The 20,048-nt window shown below is 37.7% G+C and overlaps 1 protein-coding gene across 1 annotated transcript in view; it reads right to left on the reverse strand.

The window, feature by feature from the left end:
• The window catches only part of CNTNAP2 (contactin associated protein 2), a 1,530,550-nt gene that overhangs the window by 683,629 nt on the left and 826,873 nt on the right, over positions 1-20,048 (reverse strand). The window contains exon 9 of the mRNA XM_033098968.1: positions 16,367-16,516. Coding sequence (XP_032954859.1) covers positions 16,367-16,516 — 150 coding nt within the window. The remainder of the gene's footprint in view (positions 1-16,366; positions 16,517-20,048) is intronic.

A 20,048-nucleotide genomic window follows, 5' to 3' on the forward strand; every position in this document is an offset into this window, starting at 1 on the left:
AGCAGGTCATGGCGGGTAGTCATGTCCTAGGCCTGTCGCTTCCTCGACAAAGGTCCATCTTTATCTTAAGTGAGCCTCAGCCTGTCTATTGTCTTTTTGCACCTAAGATAACATACCCTTGGAATGTCAGAGTCATCTCCTTTTTCAGACCCCCGAGGGCACACCCACTGTACAAGAGCACAGAACCCCTCATTGTTATTTTGTTCCCTGAAATCATCTCTATGTGTGTAAAATGTCAATTATTAACTATCCTGTATCCACCAATGTAAAAGAAGTATGTGTCTCTCCATTTCACTTTTTATTCAATCCCAGAGCTTTCCCACTTTGCTTTCTCCTGCCCCCTTAATCTACCACCAACGGATTTCATGCACCCTCCTTATATCGCCTCCTTCGATTCTAATATATTAACTAAGCTGCAAAACTACCATTCTCTGGAGCATTTTCTTAATCCATTGAGATTTTGCTTCATGGCATTTGTTGCCAGTTTGGCTCAAATAAACTCACAAAAATGCTCTACAATTTTGGACAGGTTAGTGTCTAGAATCAGACAAACCTAGATTCAAAACCTTGTTCTGACTCTTAAGAACTGCGGGTCTTTAGGCAAATCACATAACTTGAAGCTTAATTTCTACCTCTGCTAAATGGGCACAATAATAATAGCCGCTTGACAGAGCTCTCTTGAGGACAATGAGATTAAGGAAAATACTCAGAATAGTTTCTAGAACATAGTAAAAAGCTAATGAATGCTACTGTCGTGAAGGAATGTTTTTAAGTAGAAAAACATGACAAAACTCTTCACGTCAGCTTCAGGGTGTCAGGGTTCCTACAGGTTATTATTGTCTGATCAATGAAAGGAAAATTTTGTTATTTCTATTGAGATTCTAAGATGCATTAGTCTGTTTGTTCATTTATTTTTTTCTCACATTCTTTTATTCATGCAGCATATATTAAGCAGTTATTAAATCAGAAGTTGAAAAACAGTGATAAACACCACAGCCATTCTCCCTGTCCTCAACTCTGGTAGTCCAATGGTGTCGTTACAGAGCAGGAAAGAGGCTAAGTGTAAAAGCCAAGAGTAAGAGGCAATGGGAGACACTTACCCTAACACATTTCACCTCTCGGTAAAACGAAATCAACAGATTAACACCCATTTGGATGATTGTTGTAAAGAAAAGTAAACACATAAATAACAAGTGTTGGTGAGAATGTGGCGAAATTGGAACCCTGTGTACCGCCAGTGGGGACATAAAATGGTGCAGCAACAGTGAAAAAGAGTATGGGAGTTCCTTAAAAAATTATAAAGAATTACTATGTGATCTAGCAATTACACTTGTGTATTTATAACCAAAAGAAGTGAAAACATGGAATTGAACAGATATTTGTACACCATTTGTACATACATTATTCACAATAAAATGGTGGAAACCAAAATGTCCATCAATGAATGACTGGATAAGCAAAATGGATAAGCTATATGTACACACACACACACACACACACACACACACACACACAGTGATCTTTCAGCCATAAAACAGAATGAAATTCTGAAACATGCTACAACATGGATGAAACTTGAAGACGTCATGCTCAGTGAAATAAGTGAGACATAAAAGGGCAAATGTATGATTTCATTTATATGAGGTCTCTAGAATAGTCAAATTCATAGCCACAGAACAATAGTGATTCCTAGAGGCTGGGGAAGGAGAGAATGAGACACTGGGGTTTAATGGGGACAGAGTTTAAATTTGGGGAGATGCAAACGTTCTGAGATGGATGGTGGTGAGAGTCACACAGTAACAGGGTGAGTGTACTTAATGCCACTGAACTATACACCTAAAGTTAGTTAAGATTTTAACCAAAATTTTATGATATATATGTATGCGTGTGTGTGTGTATATATATGTGTGTATATATATACGTATATATATGTACATATGTACATATATATACATATTTATATGCACATATATATATAATTTTTTTAACCACATTAAAAAAATCATACACTGTGTGAATTCAGTAGTTCATATAGCTGGAAGTTGTGACCAGCATAAGTTTTTCCCACTATAACATAGTGACTTTTAGCTGTTACTTGATTGTTTGGGAAAAAAAAATCAACATTTAGACAGCAACAAAAAATAGGGGTTGTGTTTTCTTTTTAGGTTTTTTGTAAGTGGAATAAAACAGTTATATGCCTTCCCTCATTCTAGAACACTCCTCCCTACAAGATATTTTATTCTTTCACCTCATGAGCGAAGCAAGCAGGGGTAGCAAGAGAGAGAGCGATGGGGAATGGAGCACATTATTTTAAACAGGGACAATGCTGAAGTGTATTTTTGTTTAGCCAACTAGGATTTCATTGACAGAAAATTAATAGTGTATTTAACAAAAAACAGTTCGTTGTTTAACATTCAAAGTTTACAGATTTTTCTCTTTGCAAAACAAATGATACATTAGAAAATGCACCTTTCGGAGGGAAAATATATTATGGAACCATAAAAGCTTTAGAAATATTTAGTGCAATCTTATTAGAAAATTAGAGCTGTTTATTAAGGAAAAACGAAGGTGTCCTAGAGCACATCTTTAATTTCTAAAGTTGATGTCTAGGAAAAGGTCACGCCTTCTGAAAAGTTACACTTTAGTGCCACAGTAAGAGACAAAATGTAAGGTTGAATGGATTACCTAACTGATATGGCATGGTGTATCTTATACTCTTTAAACAATAAGAGTGCAAAAAAAAAATGTGTAAAACACAGATAGTGCTATGTTCTAGCATAAAATAATATAAAATTTTGTAATAGAATAATTTTTGATGATATGGTTAATTTCCCTTGTTAATTCATTGAACACGTGTTTCATGAGCGTCTTCCCTACGTCAGGCCCTGTGATAAGTCTCAGTGTACCGCGATGTGCAAAACCAAGGGTATTCCTGCTGTCGTGGCTTTAACGTGTTCTTGTACATCTCATATACCTCACTTCTTTTTAAGTTACAGTTTCCTAAATCCAAAGACAGTTTTCCCTGGACTCTTAACTTCCGTTTCTCCAGACTAAACAATCATAACCACATTTCTCCTTTTCCTTGTAGTTCCACCACATACAAACTAAGAAAAGTAAATCATTTACCATCGGAGCTGAAGAAGAAAGCTCTGGAATAACAACTGCCGTTCATTTCAGTAACTTCTAGTATTTTGAGGAATGGTCAAGTAATGCCTCTCTCTTAATTTAAGACCAAGAAATGTATTGAATTAGGCTTTTTGTGGGAAATAGAAATAAGATTGGGAATGACAAAGAGATACAAATACATGATTACAAAATATTCTATTGCTTATTTAAAAAAAAAAACAAACTAATTTTGTCACTCTAAATTATTTGTAATAAAAAGCTTCAGGCTAGGATGATGGATAATTGAAAACTTGGAAAGGCAATGAATCTACTTAAACATATTTCTCAAATTCAATATCCCTAGATTAAATAACCATATACAGATATTCAAAAGTTGCCCAAGGAGCAAATCATGATACTGCATGCCACATTTATTAAGTAAAGTTGGGTGCACAGACTTGAATCAAATTCAAAGTAGTATCAGCTATTTGCTATTAAATAGAGGAGTTGTCACAGAGATTGCTAATTAACTTCCAATATTTCTTTTCCTCCTCTTGAATAGGTAAACATTTAGCTGGGCACTGGGTTACCTAATCTCCCTTGTGTGACCATGTACGTTCCAGCCAATGGTTCATACACAGTATCAGACTTCAGGGGAACGGTCTTAAAAGAAGGAGGGCAGTACCTCTCATTTTCTTTTTGCTTCCGCCTGGAATTTGGGCATAATGCCTGGAACCTATCATGCCATTTGGGTTAAAAAGGTGCACACTAAATGATGAGGATGAGAAAGTCTGCCTGCTCCATGGAGCCAACTGCATATGGCCTTTAGAGTTTGACTTCTATCTTCTTTTATAGAAGAAACAAGGGCATCTCCATCTTGTTAACTGCAGTCTTCATCACTTAGCACTGAAACCAACTCACACTAATGCCACATTTGGTACTATATTTAGAACCAGGGTGCGACGTGTGATTGAACCTAAAAAGTTTATGAAATGCCTGAGGGAGGCACCAGGTCCTGGAGCCTGGGAGACTGCAGGCTCGGCAAGCTGGGCCTTTGTTATTCGCAGCAAAATATTTGGTCATATCGTTAACTGCTGTTCCCTGGAAAGCAGACAGGTGCCAGAGGAGACTTTACATATTAGGAAAACATTGGGCAATACTCAGAGGCTGATGTGCCTTGGTTCCTTCTTGCTGTATTCAGCAAAGTCTTTGAAAAAGCAATGAACTCAGTCTAGGACCAACCAGGATGCAGGCTGAGATAACAGACCACGTGCTCTCTGTTTATACTGAAAATGTGAACTGGTGGAGAATTCCCAAATTAGGAGCTTTAAAAGGTTGAAAAAAGTATTCTAAAGTACAGTAATTATAAGCCATAGCTGCGGGGAGGTAGCCTTAGGAGAAAGTAAAGTTGTGTACCTTATCACCTTCAGGTAAGAGTAAAGCTGGAAAAAATGGGAGTGGGGGAGAGTTTCAAGAAATAGGCTTCTTATATGTTAAGAGTTGTTATATTACTATTTAATCTGTATTTGGTGCAAATATATGACCTCCAGTAGGGCTCTATCATGTGCTACATAACTATGGATGATAAATAGATTCAAGTAAAATAAATAAGTGAAAGAAAACAGCAACACCACCACCAAAAGGACTTGTCTACCAGACACTGGAAAAGAGCAGATTTAGGATACTGCCCTCGCAACACAAGTTATTCTTTCTCAGGGCCTCAAGATTGAAAGAGGGAAGGGCAAGCAAGTTCTCTTGGAGGGAGAGCAGAGTGGCACACGTCCACTGAGAAGTGACAGAACATCGAGGTAAGTAAGTAAAATGACAGAGTTGCCAAGCTTAAAACTATGTCAAGAACAGATATTTAGGTGTGGTTACCTGCACATAGAACCACCTTAAAGAAAATAGATTAGAAGACTACAATATTTCTGGGGGAATTATTTGCCAAGGAAACCACATGTATGGCCTGCAAAAGTCTGTGCCCATTCAATGACTAAAGCAGTCCTAGAAACCCATGTTTGTATCAGCAGGAGCTAAGAAAGCATGCAGCCCACAAGGGCACACCCTGAATACCCTTTACAGATATGGCCACGTAGGACAATGGATTCGGAGGGGCCCCACAGAGAGTAAAACTGTTGGTCACAGAAGACATTGGAAAAGAAGTGCCTGTGCTATTGCTGCCTAGCAAGATTTGAAAAGTGCTATGGACCAGTGATGGCTACATGCTTCTCATGCTTTTATTTTATGGAGTGTATCCTGCAGTTACTAGGTTTTTAGTTTATACATCACCAGACCACAGAAAACCAAATTTTGACCTGATGTAGAGGGCTATACATTATTCAGAGATGGGGATTTGAGCTGGATGCAGTAACGAGATTCTGGGTTGGTCCCACTTGAAGAAACATAAAAAAATGTTCTATATATGGGAAGAAGGGTGAAAGTGCATATTTCTGTGTACCAATGCTGATACACACTGCCACTATCTGTTTTCAAGATCTTTTTAGTAATAAAATCCCTTCCTTTTAGCTGGGCACCTGGCTGTCTGGAAGAGTTGTATTTCCCAGCCTCCTTCGCAACTAGGTGTAGCCATGTGACTAAGTTCTGACTGACACGATGTATGTATAAGTGTCCTGAGCATCTTCCAGGAAGCGCCTATAAAGAGAAGAGCCCCACTCTTTCCCTCCTTTCTTTCTGGTATCTGGAATGGTGATGTGATAGCTAGAGCTTAAGGAGATATCTTGAACCACAAGATAGAAGCAATATGCCAATGATGTCAGAGAAACAAGAGAGATTAGGGGCTGCCAAATTACAGTTTGCAGGATACATCTAGCCTGCCACCTGTTTTTGTAAATAAAGTTTTATTGGAATACAACCATGCCCATTTGTTTATATATGGTCTAAAACTGCTACAATAGCAGAGCTGAACAGCTGTGACCAAGATCATCTGGCCTACGATACATAAAATATTTACTAGCTGGCCCTTTACAAAACAAATTTGGTGACTTTCTGAGATGGAAAAATCCATGTTTCCTGACACCATGAAATGCCGTCCAGGCCTTTCATCCTGCTTAAGCCATTATTAAATTGAGTTTCTGTCAAATACAGCTGTACAGTATCCTAATACATTTAGATTTCTTTTTTTTTCTCTTCAAAATAAATGTTGTTATTGCTATAGATTCTTTCTAGCACAGAAATGCTACATTTTTTGTAGCATAGGAATTCCGCATTTAACATTACTTATGTGAAAGTGCAAAGAAAAATAATGCATTTAATGATATTGATGTTTACCGTTATATTATTTGACATACCTTCAGAGATTAACTTTCCCAACAACAGAAATGTATACTTAATTTTTTTAAAAAAGAATAAAATAAGTATGATTGACCAAAAATTCTGAAATTCTTAATGCAATAAGAAAGCTTCTTTAATTAAATGGAGACATTGTGTTTGTGGATGTCCTCTTCAAGAAAGCAAAATTTCTCCACCAATAAGCGAAAAACGTCAGTTAATTGAAAAAATTATTAGTGACTTTAACAATAAAAATAAGACTAGAAAGTTCACCATTAGAGATTCATCCTTTATAGAGTCTTGAAGGCCAGAGAGTCTTCCAAATTCCTTATTACTATAAAATTTCCTTTGGGAGTAGATAATAATTCTTAATTATTTGAGAGCTAGCTCATTGCTGAGATGGGCAAGCAGACCCCCTCCCCACTCGCCAAAAAAAAAAGGAAAGAAATTTTGAAAAAAAAGTGAGAATTTAGCAAAGTCCAAGTTTAACGACATAGTGGGTGAACCAGACTGAAAACAAACAAACAAAAAAAAACTAGCTTATTTCTAATTCTGTGATCTCTAAAAACCCAACAATGGAAAAACAAATGACAAACAAAAAAACCAGCTATATGCCCTGAAAAAACTTACTTCCTAACTCAAAGGGAGGAGTTTACATATAAATAATGATCTGCTTAATGGATAAACAAAACAAGCAGGCAAACAAAAATAAACAATAATAGACGAGAACAATTGCAGGCATTGGATTCCATTTTGGTTTTGTTTCTACACATACAGGATTATTATTATTTGAATTTTCAGCAATCAAAAAAAAATTAGTATCCTGAAATTATTTCCTTTATATGCTTGGCCAACGAGAATCAGGAATGGAAACAGAAACACCAACTTCACTAGGGGAAAAAAGAAAAACAAAAAAAGCAACAAAAAACTTCTCTCTGGTTTGTAAACAAGTGCTATGAAAAAAATTGCTAAAACTGTCTTTTGTTTTCACTTATTTGTGTCATTGCTCGGTAACTTGTGGTGGCCTTGGAGGGGTGCTGGTCATACCTCCTTTCCTGTTTGAGGGTCAGGGTTGGCTGGTAGTCACCCAGTATAATTAGGGACCCCAGACACCATCCTGCTGAGCCCATATTCCCCCACACTGCCCCAGTCAATTACTAAACATGGTGAGAGTACCAGAATCAGGCCACTTCTGTCTGACACGGGATTCCAACTGGAGATTTTTACAAGGGTTGTGGCCAGCACAGGCAGGTTCAGCACTGAGACAGAATCTGGGGCTGTTCCTATGCAATCCTTTTCCTTCCTTCTCTCCTTCCTTAGGTGTCAGCCCTTCTCCTCTCTCACCCCTTTATCTTTCAGAGGTATTTTGTCCAATTAAATGTCTAATTCTGTCTTAAACTCTGCTTCTTTACAGTACCTGAATTGAGACATTATTCATGACAAAAACAAGTGTAAATTTCTTTCCTTCCTTCCTTCCTTCCTTCCTTCCTTCCTTCCTTCCTTCCTTCCTTCCTTCCTTCCTTCCTTCCTTCCTTCCTTTCTTTTTCCTTATTTTTTCTTTTTGGTAAAGCATTATAAAATCAACTGGAGAGGATAGGCTGTAGAAATATTTATATTCCACAATTAATAATTTGACATATATCACACGGTTGCACCAGATATATAAATCATCACAGTTTTAAAATTTGGCCAATTTTTTTCAACTTAAGAGCATTTTAGGTATGGAAAATAGTTCCTAAGACATCCACACAGAGAGATATTTAATTTCCATATTTGTAGAGTTATCTGTTAGGTTGGTGCAACAGTAATTGTGGTTTTTGCAATTATTCTTAACCTTTTAAACCTCAATTACTTTTGCACCAACCTAATATATTATTTCCACACTCAGAACATTATGTTCTTCTAGTCTAGCGTTTTTAAAGTAGCAAAATTAATATAAGGAGAAAAGAAAGCCAAGTGTGCTAGCGATAAATAGCCACAGGGTTAAGACAATTCTTGAAAGTCAAAGAGTTTTTATAATTTCATGATTTTTTGGGGGAAAAAACCTACTACAATTCTACTTTAAATCTGAATATTCCCAATGCAAACCAGTCATAACAGCCAGAAAAAGGCAAAGACATACAGAATATCACAACAATTCTAATGATAATTAGGCTGAATCACAGCTCTAATTAAATTCCACTTCTTGGAGGTATAAAAAGGTCTTTGGAATTTGGGGCTAAATAATGAATATTTTCCTATCTCTAGCAGAGAAACAGTTTCTGGTGAGGTTAATGTATTCAATTTCATTGTGCAATTCCCTTCCTCTTCTCTGCCCTTTTCTTTTATGCACATAATTGGAAAATAAACTAAAAAGACCAAAATTTCTTTGGGAATTGGATTGGAAAAAGAAATGTATCACTTCTTGTTAATGTTCTCCTAATGGAAAGAAATGGCTTAAAAATTTTTTTAAGTGGGGAAAGAATTTGGACAATAGCTAATACTGGTCTAAATATTTTCATAGCATGTAGTTGTTTTTGTAAAATCAAATCCTGTTTTAGCAATTAGTAATTGAGAAAGAGTTTCTAGGTTAACTCACAACAATCAAGGGATGACCAAATCCCTATAGACGAAAAAAAGGGAAAAAAATCATATACGATAATAATGAACCAGGGTAAAATAATAGAAGCATAATACAAATCTATATAAACAAAAATTAATTGAAGGGTTCTGAAGCAAAAAGAAAAAAATTGAATTCTAGTTATATAATGTTAGCCAATCCAAATCAAATAAACTATTTATATTAATAATTTACAGGAATCTCTAAAGAGCTAAATTGTGATTTCCTCATATCTCATTCTGAAACGTAATACTGTTAGTCAACTGACGGGTCAGAAAAAGTTAGCTCTTGTCATTAATACTAAATTAGGATTTCAAAGAGAGACATATTAATGAAAAGATGGGGCGCCCACACATTTCAATAATAATAAATGAAGTTCAGCACTTCATTTGCGTACATGCTGGTTAACTTGTATTTTTCCAAGGGCAATTAATCGTTTATTTCCTAATCCCCTCAACCTCAGTACAGTTGGACCATGGATGGAACAACGACCAAGAGAAAAGATTACAGCCAGGCCATTCTTTCAAACTTCAAGATTATAAGTGAACTAACATCAATGAACCATTGATGTTAAAGCAGTTGCTTACCTCTGACTCAGTGTCCTCCACGTGTCCATTTCTGTATGGCACTGCCGTCCCCAAATCAGACTGACTGGAATTTAGTGTACCTGGGCAGATTTTAAATCCACAGATTCTTGACCCTTCTTATACCCCACGTGGGATGCAACAAAAAGAGCATTTGTCCAAAACTTGCGATGAGAGATTTGGGAATTGATTCAGAACCCATCAAGGTAATCCAGGAGAAAAAGGACTCAGGGAACTGTGACAGTGAGTGAGTGAGTGACTGCGTGCGTGTGCGTGTGCGTGGTGAAGCAGGGCCCTGCTGGGACCCCCATAAAAGAGGCCTTGCATGTCCCTGGCCTCCACTCTCCCTGCCCTAGAGCTTAACAATTGATAATCCCCCTGCGGCTTGGGCTCGGAACGTCCCCTGTCCCAGCTCCCTGCTTTAGAAAAGTACCCTGCAACTTATGATTAATACCCTTGTGCTTATTGGTCACAATCTCTGCGGTCTCGCAGTCTTTCCAGGCTACTCCCATCACTGCTCCTGGGTGGCTGACGCCACCAGAGAACCACACTGCTAGAGGGAAGGCTCCCTGCAGACTCCCAGAACTGTCACCTTGACTCTGGAGGAACCCAGGTTTTCCCTTAAACACCCTAAGTTGGTCTGAGAATGTGAAGGTAGTTTTTGAGGGTGTTAAGCTGCTGTCTTAGACCACCGGTGCTCTGATACTAAACACTAATTCTACTGTGTTTCCACGAAAATAAGACCTAACCAGAAAATATGCCCTAGCATGATTTTTCAGGAAGCTCGTAATATAAAAATAAGCCCTACTGTATTTCCCCCAAAACAAGACTGGATCTTATATTAATTTTTGCTCCAAAAGATGCATTAGGACTTATTTTATATTATGAGCATCCCGAGAAATCATGCTACAGCTTATTTTCTGGTTAGGTCTTATTTTCGGGGAAACACGGTGTGACCCAAGTCCTGTTGGTCTATTGGTTGAGTGACGAGCCCTGGACTTGGTTGGCCTCTGGTTTCAGTGGTTTACGGTCTTGATAACTTTGGAGGAGGAATGAAAGGTTACTGCTGGGACAAGAATACCTCCAGGAGCTTACGATGCACAGTCGGAAGTAATTTTGGGGGAAACACTACCAAGTGGATCCCAAAGTGGAGAAGGGGAAGGAGAAAGTGTGGGACACTGGGGAGGGAAACCGCAAGGCTTTCATCAGGCGGCTGGTCTGATCTTTGAGTCCTTTTTGTATGTCACACCCTGTATCCCACCTGTCAGCAAGGCCTGTTGGCTTTACTTCCAAGAATGGACTCAGAATTTATCATTCCCCACGCCCTCCACTGCTACAGCCGAGCCCATCTCTCTTCCCCTGGATTGCTGCTATAGTGTCCACTGCTCTCTCTCATTTACCTATAGTCTTCTCTCAGAACAGCGGCCGAGAGATCATTTTAAATTTCTCTCGCAGAGAAAAAGACTTCACAACCCAGCCTCTGCCTGCTCACATCCCGAACGCCAGAATCCTTTCCTCAAACTCTCCATGTGCTCAACAGCTTTATATCCTGTTAAACTTGTTTCCCCTTTTTCCAAGGGTGTCCTTCTTCCACGTCTCCTTCCTCGAGCTTTTTGTTCAAATGGCATCTTAATTGGGGTTTCCCCTGCCACCCTGTTTGAAATGGCAGTCCTCAACACCCCATCCCAAGAACTTCCCATCCCCTTCCCTGATTCATTTGCACCAAATATACTTAATTTATCAATGTGTTGTCATCGCCACTGGAATGTAACCTTCTGATAGCAAGTGCTTTTCTGATCTGTTTACTGCGCTAGCATGAATAATATTGCTATATTGTAGTAAATATTTCGTAAATGGAACGACCTGAATCCTGCCTCTACTAACTCTTTTGTCACACGTATACTGCACTTGGATAAAAAACTGCATCTGATCGAATAAACAATGATTTAACCTCCAAGATCCTGAGAAATTATACCTGCCAAATATGATAATGGAATACCAGTGGCTATTGCACGCCTACACCGTCAGTATCGCTTACCTAGAATTGTTTTTGGGGGAAGGGCATGTGGCAGAAGCGGACAATCTAGGTGGGGATAGGATGTCCTCGAGCCTCTTCCGCATGTAACTATAAAATGTATTCAGTGACATTAAAACGCTGTACACGAGTGAGCTTAGATCTGTAACTGGAAAGGGATGTGCTTTTTATTAAATGTTATTAACCCCGTCTAAGGCCATCCTTTTCTCCTGCCATCTCCACCTGGGTCACCACTTTTCCTGAGAACTGCCACCCCCTACTGTGTTCCTCGCAAAACTCCTCTTCCAATGAGACTGACTCTGGAACCTCCTCACCTCTCCGCGTCGTCAGCCATGGTTCCTTCACTTTTTAAATAAAGAGAATGAGGACAAACAAAAATACCAAACTTAAGAAAATGTGAACATTTCAAAATCTTTCTACTCTCTCATGACTACGGTCCCTGCCCTGGTCTGTATCAGGAAGTTTATTAGCAGGTAAGCAGTTGATATTAAATTTAGTTATTTTATTATTTTTGATGATCAAAATGAATAAAGTGTTAGGAGAAGGAATTCCAGTTGGGAGGTAAAGAAAAGGTTAAAGCAGCTAAAATATCTTTTGTTGGAGACACATCCCAAATGAATAATCTCTTTCTTTTTCTGTTTATTCCCAAGAAAGAACAAGGCAAAACAATTCCTCGTGCTTAAACATCTGGTCATGAGCCTTACGGAGGAGAACTAAGATCTTTCCTGGGATTACCAGGGTGCAGGGATGGGGAGAGAAAACTTTGCTGGTGGGAAACAGCCCTCCCTGCGGTTGCAAAAGTAGCTGTGTGTTCAGGACTTGACTTCAAAGGATGCAAAGTGAAGCGTGTTTAAGGGGCTGTCATGGAATACCTGAGGGCAGGAAGCAAGCTTTTTCTTAAGCCTTTCAGCTAGAAAAGGCCTTTCAGGAAAACAACTTGTTTGTTACTGAAGAACCGCTTTGAGTCCTGGAGAAGCGGGTGAGACGGTTTGGATGAGCACCTGGTTTTACACCTTAGATCTTCCCTGGAAGGGGTTGCCTCTGCCTAAGTTACAGAAAGGCTCAGGATGAATTGGAAAGACAGTCAGCATTTCGCATGCCCAGGGGCAGGCCCTGGGTTTAACAGGTTATACTGTGTAATGTTCACAAAGCAGATTTCATGGCCTGTTAATAGATGAAGAAAGTACGTTAAATTATTAAAATGATCCGTGAACTCAATGAGGCTGCGATCCAGAATCAGGTGTGCATGATTTAAATGCATTGGTTTTTTTAGAACAAAGTCAATTGTTCTTTCCTCTAGAGGAATATTTCTTAAGATGTTTTCATTATCACATCTGCAACTTATTTAAAATTGATCAGTATGAAGGGCTGTGTGTGTGCGTGGGCATGTGCACACGCGTGTGCATGTACACACACACACACTTTAAGTTACAGTCTGGAGGCAGCTAGCATTCCATTCAGAAGCCACACGATCATGAACATTACAGCGAAACTGCAGCCACTGAAGCAGGGGCTACCCAAGGATTTCTGTTCTCTGTTCCTCTAATCAACTTAGTGAATGCCAAATTGGGTTTTCTTTGATGAAATCAGTTGCTTCTTAATTAGCAAAAATGTTAGATAATATTAGAAAAGCGATCTCAATGGTGAAATTAAAGATACTAAGGATATATATTAAGATATTTGGCAAAGCATCTTTTACAGACACCGCAGCCTGTGTCAGATGATATAAGGCTCCAGGGAGTCCTGTGACCTGAGCTTTGCAGAAGGTTCTAGAGTCTGGATCACATAGTTTAGGAGGCTTTCTGTTGCCTGGCATTGATTCTGAGTATAGCTGAATCCTGCTTCTAGAATAACTACTGCTGCCTGAAGAGAACATTTCATTCAAGGAACAGTAAGTCAGAGAGCTAGGACTTCACTGAGCTTGCAGAAGAGTTTGTATTAACAGTGCTGTGCCTTCTTGCTATGATTATTCATTTAATAAACATCTATATTCGAGAGTACTGTATTTCACTGAAAATAAGACCTAGCCAGACCATCAGCTCTAATGCGTCTTTTAGAGCAAAAATTAATATAAGACGCAGTATTATATATTATATTATATTATATTATATTATATTATATTATATTATATTATATTATATTATATCATATCATATTAAGACCCGGCATTATATTATATATATTACATATTATATTATACCCGATCTTATATTAATTTTTGCTCCAAAAGACGCATTAGACCTGATGGTCCAGTTAGGTCTTATTTTTGGGGAATCACGGTAGCTATTTCTTACCTCACTTTCCAGTGGCTGATGTCGTCTTTAAAAAGGAATCTAAAAGAACGTGTGTGCAAATTTGCTAAGGTCAGTGTATAATTTTGCTCTTCAGATCATTGGTGTCAGAATCACTGGAAGTTTAGAATTCTTCGATTTCTCAGAATCCTGCATTTTAACGTTCTAGGGTCAGGACGTGAGAACCTGAATCATAATGAGTTCCCTAGTGGTTTCCATACACTCTGAAGACTCAGCTTGAAGCATCATGACCATTTGCTAACAGCATTTCTCAATGGCAGATCGAAGACCCAAGAGGAAAGAAATGTGTTCCTGACTGCTGGGTTTGCAAACCAAAATCTGTAAAGCAATAGTAAACCGCACACTATAAAGCCCGCATCTCCTATAAACTCTCTGCCATACATTTGTGGTTGGAGCTATTTGCTTACCCATCTAAAGGGAAACAGATCAAAACTGGCCATAGGCGCTCGGCAAGCTCATTCACGGCCAAAGATATTCCACGGTCATTTGGAGGGGTGGGAATATTCAGTAGTTTTCCCACTAATTATTGTGATCCGGTTTCTATGACAACGATGAAAACTTGACCAAAAACTTATCATATTTAATGTAGTTTGGAGCAAACCAGTTTGGCTATCGGGCTGCTTTCTCTCATATCGATAAGCCCCAATTTATTCACGCATAAGACATCCTGTTTGACTTTCATCCACTCATCAAATATATAGAGAGCCTTTTTAAACTTAGGTAGTTTTGACTTCCCACAAAGAACATAAAAGATTTAAGAAGCAGAGCTCTAGATCAGGACTTGTGTCTCTGAGCTGTCACTTATCATCATATCACGTTGCCGAGGGAGCAAACGCCCTGGCACAGGAGTCGGTGGTCTTGAACTCAGGTACTGGGTCCAAAGTCAGCAGCAAGTCAGTAAACCACCAAGGGTTTCTAGGTCTTCTTTTAGACAATTGGGAATACAATGCTTGCCTAGTCTCTTTTTCAGAATGTACTAATTCACTCCTAAATGTTTATTGGTCACCTACTATAATATACTCCAGGAATTTTTCCAGGACCTTGGGGGATACAGTAGAGAACAAGGCATATAAGATGACTGCTCTCAAGTAGCCTTATTCCAATAATTAGAAAATGATATGAATACAGTGACAAACGTGTATTTATATATGCAGATAAATACATATGTGAATATTAATACATAAATTTTCAGAGGCAAATTTATGTGCACATATATTTTTTAGTTTAAATCAAAGCCTTTTCTAAGGATGCAATGTATGTTTTTGGATCTCACATGGTATGATTTAAGGTGAGAAAGGCAATAATCTAATGAAAGATATATCCATACAGACAATAAACCTAGCACTTTAATAAAAGATGTCTCTGTATTTCATTAATAATAAAAATCAATTTCTGGCAGGATGATGCATTCCTTAATATAGAAAATATGCTAGGTTCATTCCACAACACTCTTTCACATATGTACAGAATCTATCATTAAGAGAATCTTCCTTTTTACTCATTTTTTTATTGCTTAAGAACCAAGACATATACGATAAGATGGCTTCTCATATCGGGCAACCTGTGGTAGGCAGCCTCTAAGATGGTCCCAGTAACACCTGTCCCCTGTGTAGCTCCCTTCCTTTAAGTGTGGGCTAGCTTTAGTGACTTGCTTCTAACAAACTGTATATAACAGAATGGATACAATGTCAGTATCAAAAGTGGATTATAAAAAGCTTTGGCTTACATCTTGGAAACTTGCTTGTTTGCTGGCTTTCCTCTCCTGTCCCTTTCCCTTCCTTCCTCTTCCCACCCCTCTTCCCCTCTTCCTCTAGCCCAGTCACCTACAGGGGAGGCCACTTGAAAAAGAGAGCCTCTGAAGGATCAGAGCCACATGGGGAAGAACTAAGGCACCCAGCCAACAACCAGCACTGACTGTCAACCAAGTGAGAGCACCTTCTGGGGATCAGACCCTCCAGCCCAGCCAAGGCTTCAAGTGATGTAGCCACACCCAACACCCTGGGTATAACTTCATGAGAGACCCCGAGTAAGAATAACCCAGCTACGCCAGTCCTGAATTCCTGATCTAGAGTAACTACGGGGTAATGTTTGTTGTGTTGAGCCACGAAGGTTTCAGGTAGTCAAACAACAATAGGTCACTAATACATAATCCAGACCCCACTCTTCAGAATATTACTATGAGAACGAATCGATTCAAACCTTATGCATTACACCTCAAATATGTGAACCGGGCTAGAAGAATATAACAACATCCTATTAATACCTTTGTCACGAAGAAACATAAATGTGCCGCTCTTTTTAACTGAATCGGATTAGAGAGTTTGTTTTTTCCTGAAACCTACTGAGTCCACTGAATCAAATATAAATACTTCATAATCAAACCTCATTAGAACTCTATTTTTGGCAATGTGTTAGTTAACCAACAAAACAAACGTAATCTTACCTCCAAAGAAGTACCTCTCGCCAGTTTTCACTTGAAGAGGACTATTAGTCCGAACTGCTGATGCCTCGTCTCCATCGATGGTGAGAATTGCAAAATTTTCCTTAGCTAGGAAACGAACCTCGTGCCACTGTCCATCATTCAACCCAGAACCTGGTAAGTACAAAACACAAGTCAGTTTACGTGGTGAAGACAGTTCCTTTTAAAACAATTTTTAACAGCAGCAAAGTCAGAACTTTATAAATAAAAATTAATATAGTCTCATCTAGGAAAATTCAGTGCTCCTTAAAACTGGTATCTCATGCTTCCTTGACATCGTAAGTGCTTTTATTTTCTATTGAACCAAATAAGGCATAATAATAACCTGATCTAAGGAAATAATACTAATGTGCCATTGAGGTGTTTCACTTGGGAAAATGGAGTAAGTAAAGTTGTTGGGGAGGTGATGAAGAACATTTTTATTTTAATAACTTGTTTTCTGGTTAGCTTTACTAGACGCTACTCTCATATAAGCAAAGGGGTTTATGACTTTTGTCTAATGTCTCTCTCTCTGTTTTTATAAACATTTTTGTACTGTTCTTTTTTTTCTCAATAACCACATCTGGCAAGTATAGTTTATAGAGATTAAGAACTGAAAAATAAATGTGTGAGTATGTACCATTGTTGGTGTAATTAACCACTAACAAGCATGGGAAATAAGACCAGGATTTTATGACCATTTATAAATAAGGTATCTTTATAATGAAGATACCTATATTGAAACAAACAAACAAACAAACACAACCCAAGAAAATAAATCAACGACTCCCACCCTTAACAACCATATTTCACTGTTGCCATTGGGAACAGAAATTCTATTATATTAAGCTCTACCTTACACTGACAATAATTTAAAGTTTGGTTAATTTGTGTTCATTTTATGAGGAATATTAGAAAATTAAGGAGCATACAGAGTACAGCAACCATTGAACGTAAATATCTGGAATGAGGTTAGGAAACGTTAAGAGACAGAGACGTCTGTGAGGCCAGAGCGGCTTTCTTAGACCTATAATGGCCGATCCTATGGCAAAGGGACAATATTTTGTGCTAATCTGCTCCAGATGGAATAGTCTAGAATCAACAGGTAGCATTTACTGGAAGGTACAGTTCAGGTTCACAAAAGGAAGAGAAGCCTAGCAAGTAAAGGAATCCAAAATGGAATGAGAGTAAATCAGGGAGGCACTGATGATAGCGCCCAGCCTCTGATCAGAGGTGTGCAAACTACAGGCCAAATCCAGCCTGCAGCCATTTGGTTTTATACAGCCTGAGAGCTAAAAATAGTTCTCACGTGTTTAAATGGCTGAAAATAAATAAAAACGATCATGTTAAATTACATGTGAAAATTATAGAAAATTCAAATTTTAGTGTCCACGTCAAGTTTTATTGGAATGCAGCCAAGTTCATTTATTTACATATTGACAGAGACAGAATCAAATAGTGGCTACAGAAACTGAATTGTCCGCAAAACCTAAACTATTTCCTGTGTGGTCTTTTCAGGAAAAGCATAAACCAGTGGTTGGTCTATACTATTGAAAAGAAATACTTCAAAGAAAAAATTAAGGCCTGTTGGAGCTTAGATGGTAGTCACAAATAGGTATCATTTACTGACCTTATACTGGTAAATATCATTACAAATAATCTCCCTTCAGATATTTTTCTCATGATTTTCCAATTTTAATTTAGTAATGCACATTTGAGCACATTTTATTTTAATGGAGGAAAATAGAAAATTCCTGCTGTAAAGTAATTAATACTAAATGATTTCCAAATTATAAAATGTATGATGCATACACCCACATACACCTATAAATATTTATTTATATATATAAACATAAATTGTACATTTAGTTTTACATTTATGTTTATATAAACATAAATACAGTTTTTGCACTGTGACATTACTATGGAAATGTACAGTCTTATTCTAAAGTTAAAATCCGTGAGCTGTCTGACATGTGGTCTTGTTGATTGAAACACTTCCTTTTCAAGTAGGTTACTGTTGGGTTCTCCCACAGAACTGATGCATAGAAGACTATTTTCACCATAATATTTTTCTTTAAAGCATAAAACTGGGCTTACTGTTGATTAACCATTGAAGAATACAGTTTTGAGTTTTGGCTTTTGTTTTTGCCTTTAAAATGTGATGAATTCTACTTTGAAATGCAATTTGGGGGGCACAGATGACAAGAACATCACTGTTACAAATGTCCCTTCCTCAAGGTGAACCCTAAATAATCACACATCCAGAGGAAGTCACTTGGAAGGTATCATCCACTGACAGAGCGTCCTGTTCTAAATGGTAGACCAGAAAGCCTTTCTAAAAATGCCTATAAAATTTTCTTCTTCACAAAATTAATTTATAAATGAAGATCATCAGCTTAATTGTTCATGGCAAAAAAAAAAAAGATCTATTATTCCATTCAGATTAAAATAAAGACGTTACCTCGATTTTTGCAAGAAACTTAATTAGTAGAGAAATTGGACCTTAGGTAATAGCAGTCTTGTCAATAGCAACCACCACTGCATCTGAGCTTTAACTGTGAATTCCATTCATTTTAATTCCAATCATTATTTTGAACTTTTAATGTGAATTATCAGGAGGCATGCCTCAGCAATCTATGACGGAAATGGGTCCCCAACTATAATGAAGTTCCTTCTTCAGTTGGTCAGGAATGATCTAATTGCTCCAAAGAAAACATCCTGCTTCTTTTAAATTTTCTTTTTTTAAAATTTTTTATTTATTTTTTATTTTAATTAAAAAATTTTTTTTCTTTTAAATTTTCTTCACCTGCATGTTATAAAAAATAATAGCCTGAAAGCTCTCTCTAGAGAAGAAATCTAACTTCATGATCTCTGTATATGTATTTATAGATAATATTGTTCTAAGCTCTATAGAATAGTTACTCTGCTAAGTACTTTACTTGCATTTCACGCATTTATAATTCACAGAAAATTAAAAAAAAAAAATCACTGTCCCCAATAATTAGGTGAGAGAACGGAATCTAATGAAGTTTATGCATCCTATAGCTAGCAAATAGCAGAACTTAGAATCAAACTCAGATATATCTGGTTCTAGAGGCTTAATTCTTACAAACGACAAACAAAAACAAAACAAACAACAACAAAACATGTTACACAAACTCTGTGTATCCATGGTCAGAGTTTTCCTATACTATGTGAGTACACACACACACACACACACATACAATTTGGCACCACCCCAGAAAAGGAGCTCAATTTCTGGGGATATCCTTGTCTCACATTAAGGTTGTAAATAAACTGGGACACCATCAAGTTTCATCTGCCAACTTTCGCTATTTGTGCCTTCAGATTTTGGTTGTACTGGAACATCCCACACGCTACATGTCTAGTAGTATTTTCTTACAATGATGTTTTGTCCTTAAAATTATAATAAGAATGGAAATTTCATACTAGAGATTTGAAAAAAAAATTACGGTAAGAAAAAAAGGGTGCCATAGTTTCAGTATATTTCACTTCTCTCTGTGTCTATTAGGTCCCATGCAAGGGAGACCCAGACAACTTTGTATGAAACACAGACTAAAATAAAAATAAAAACACAAATTCCTGTGTTTGCAGGAAACACAGACTTTTCCTGCAAACTTGCTCCAAAATGTGTTTTGCCTTC

The sequence above is a fragment of the Rhinolophus ferrumequinum genome, chromosome 26 (genome assembly GCF_004115265.2).
Source record: "Rhinolophus ferrumequinum isolate MPI-CBG mRhiFer1 chromosome 26, mRhiFer1_v1.p, whole genome shotgun sequence".
Taxonomy (NCBI): domain Eukaryota; kingdom Metazoa; phylum Chordata; class Mammalia; order Chiroptera; family Rhinolophidae; genus Rhinolophus; species Rhinolophus ferrumequinum.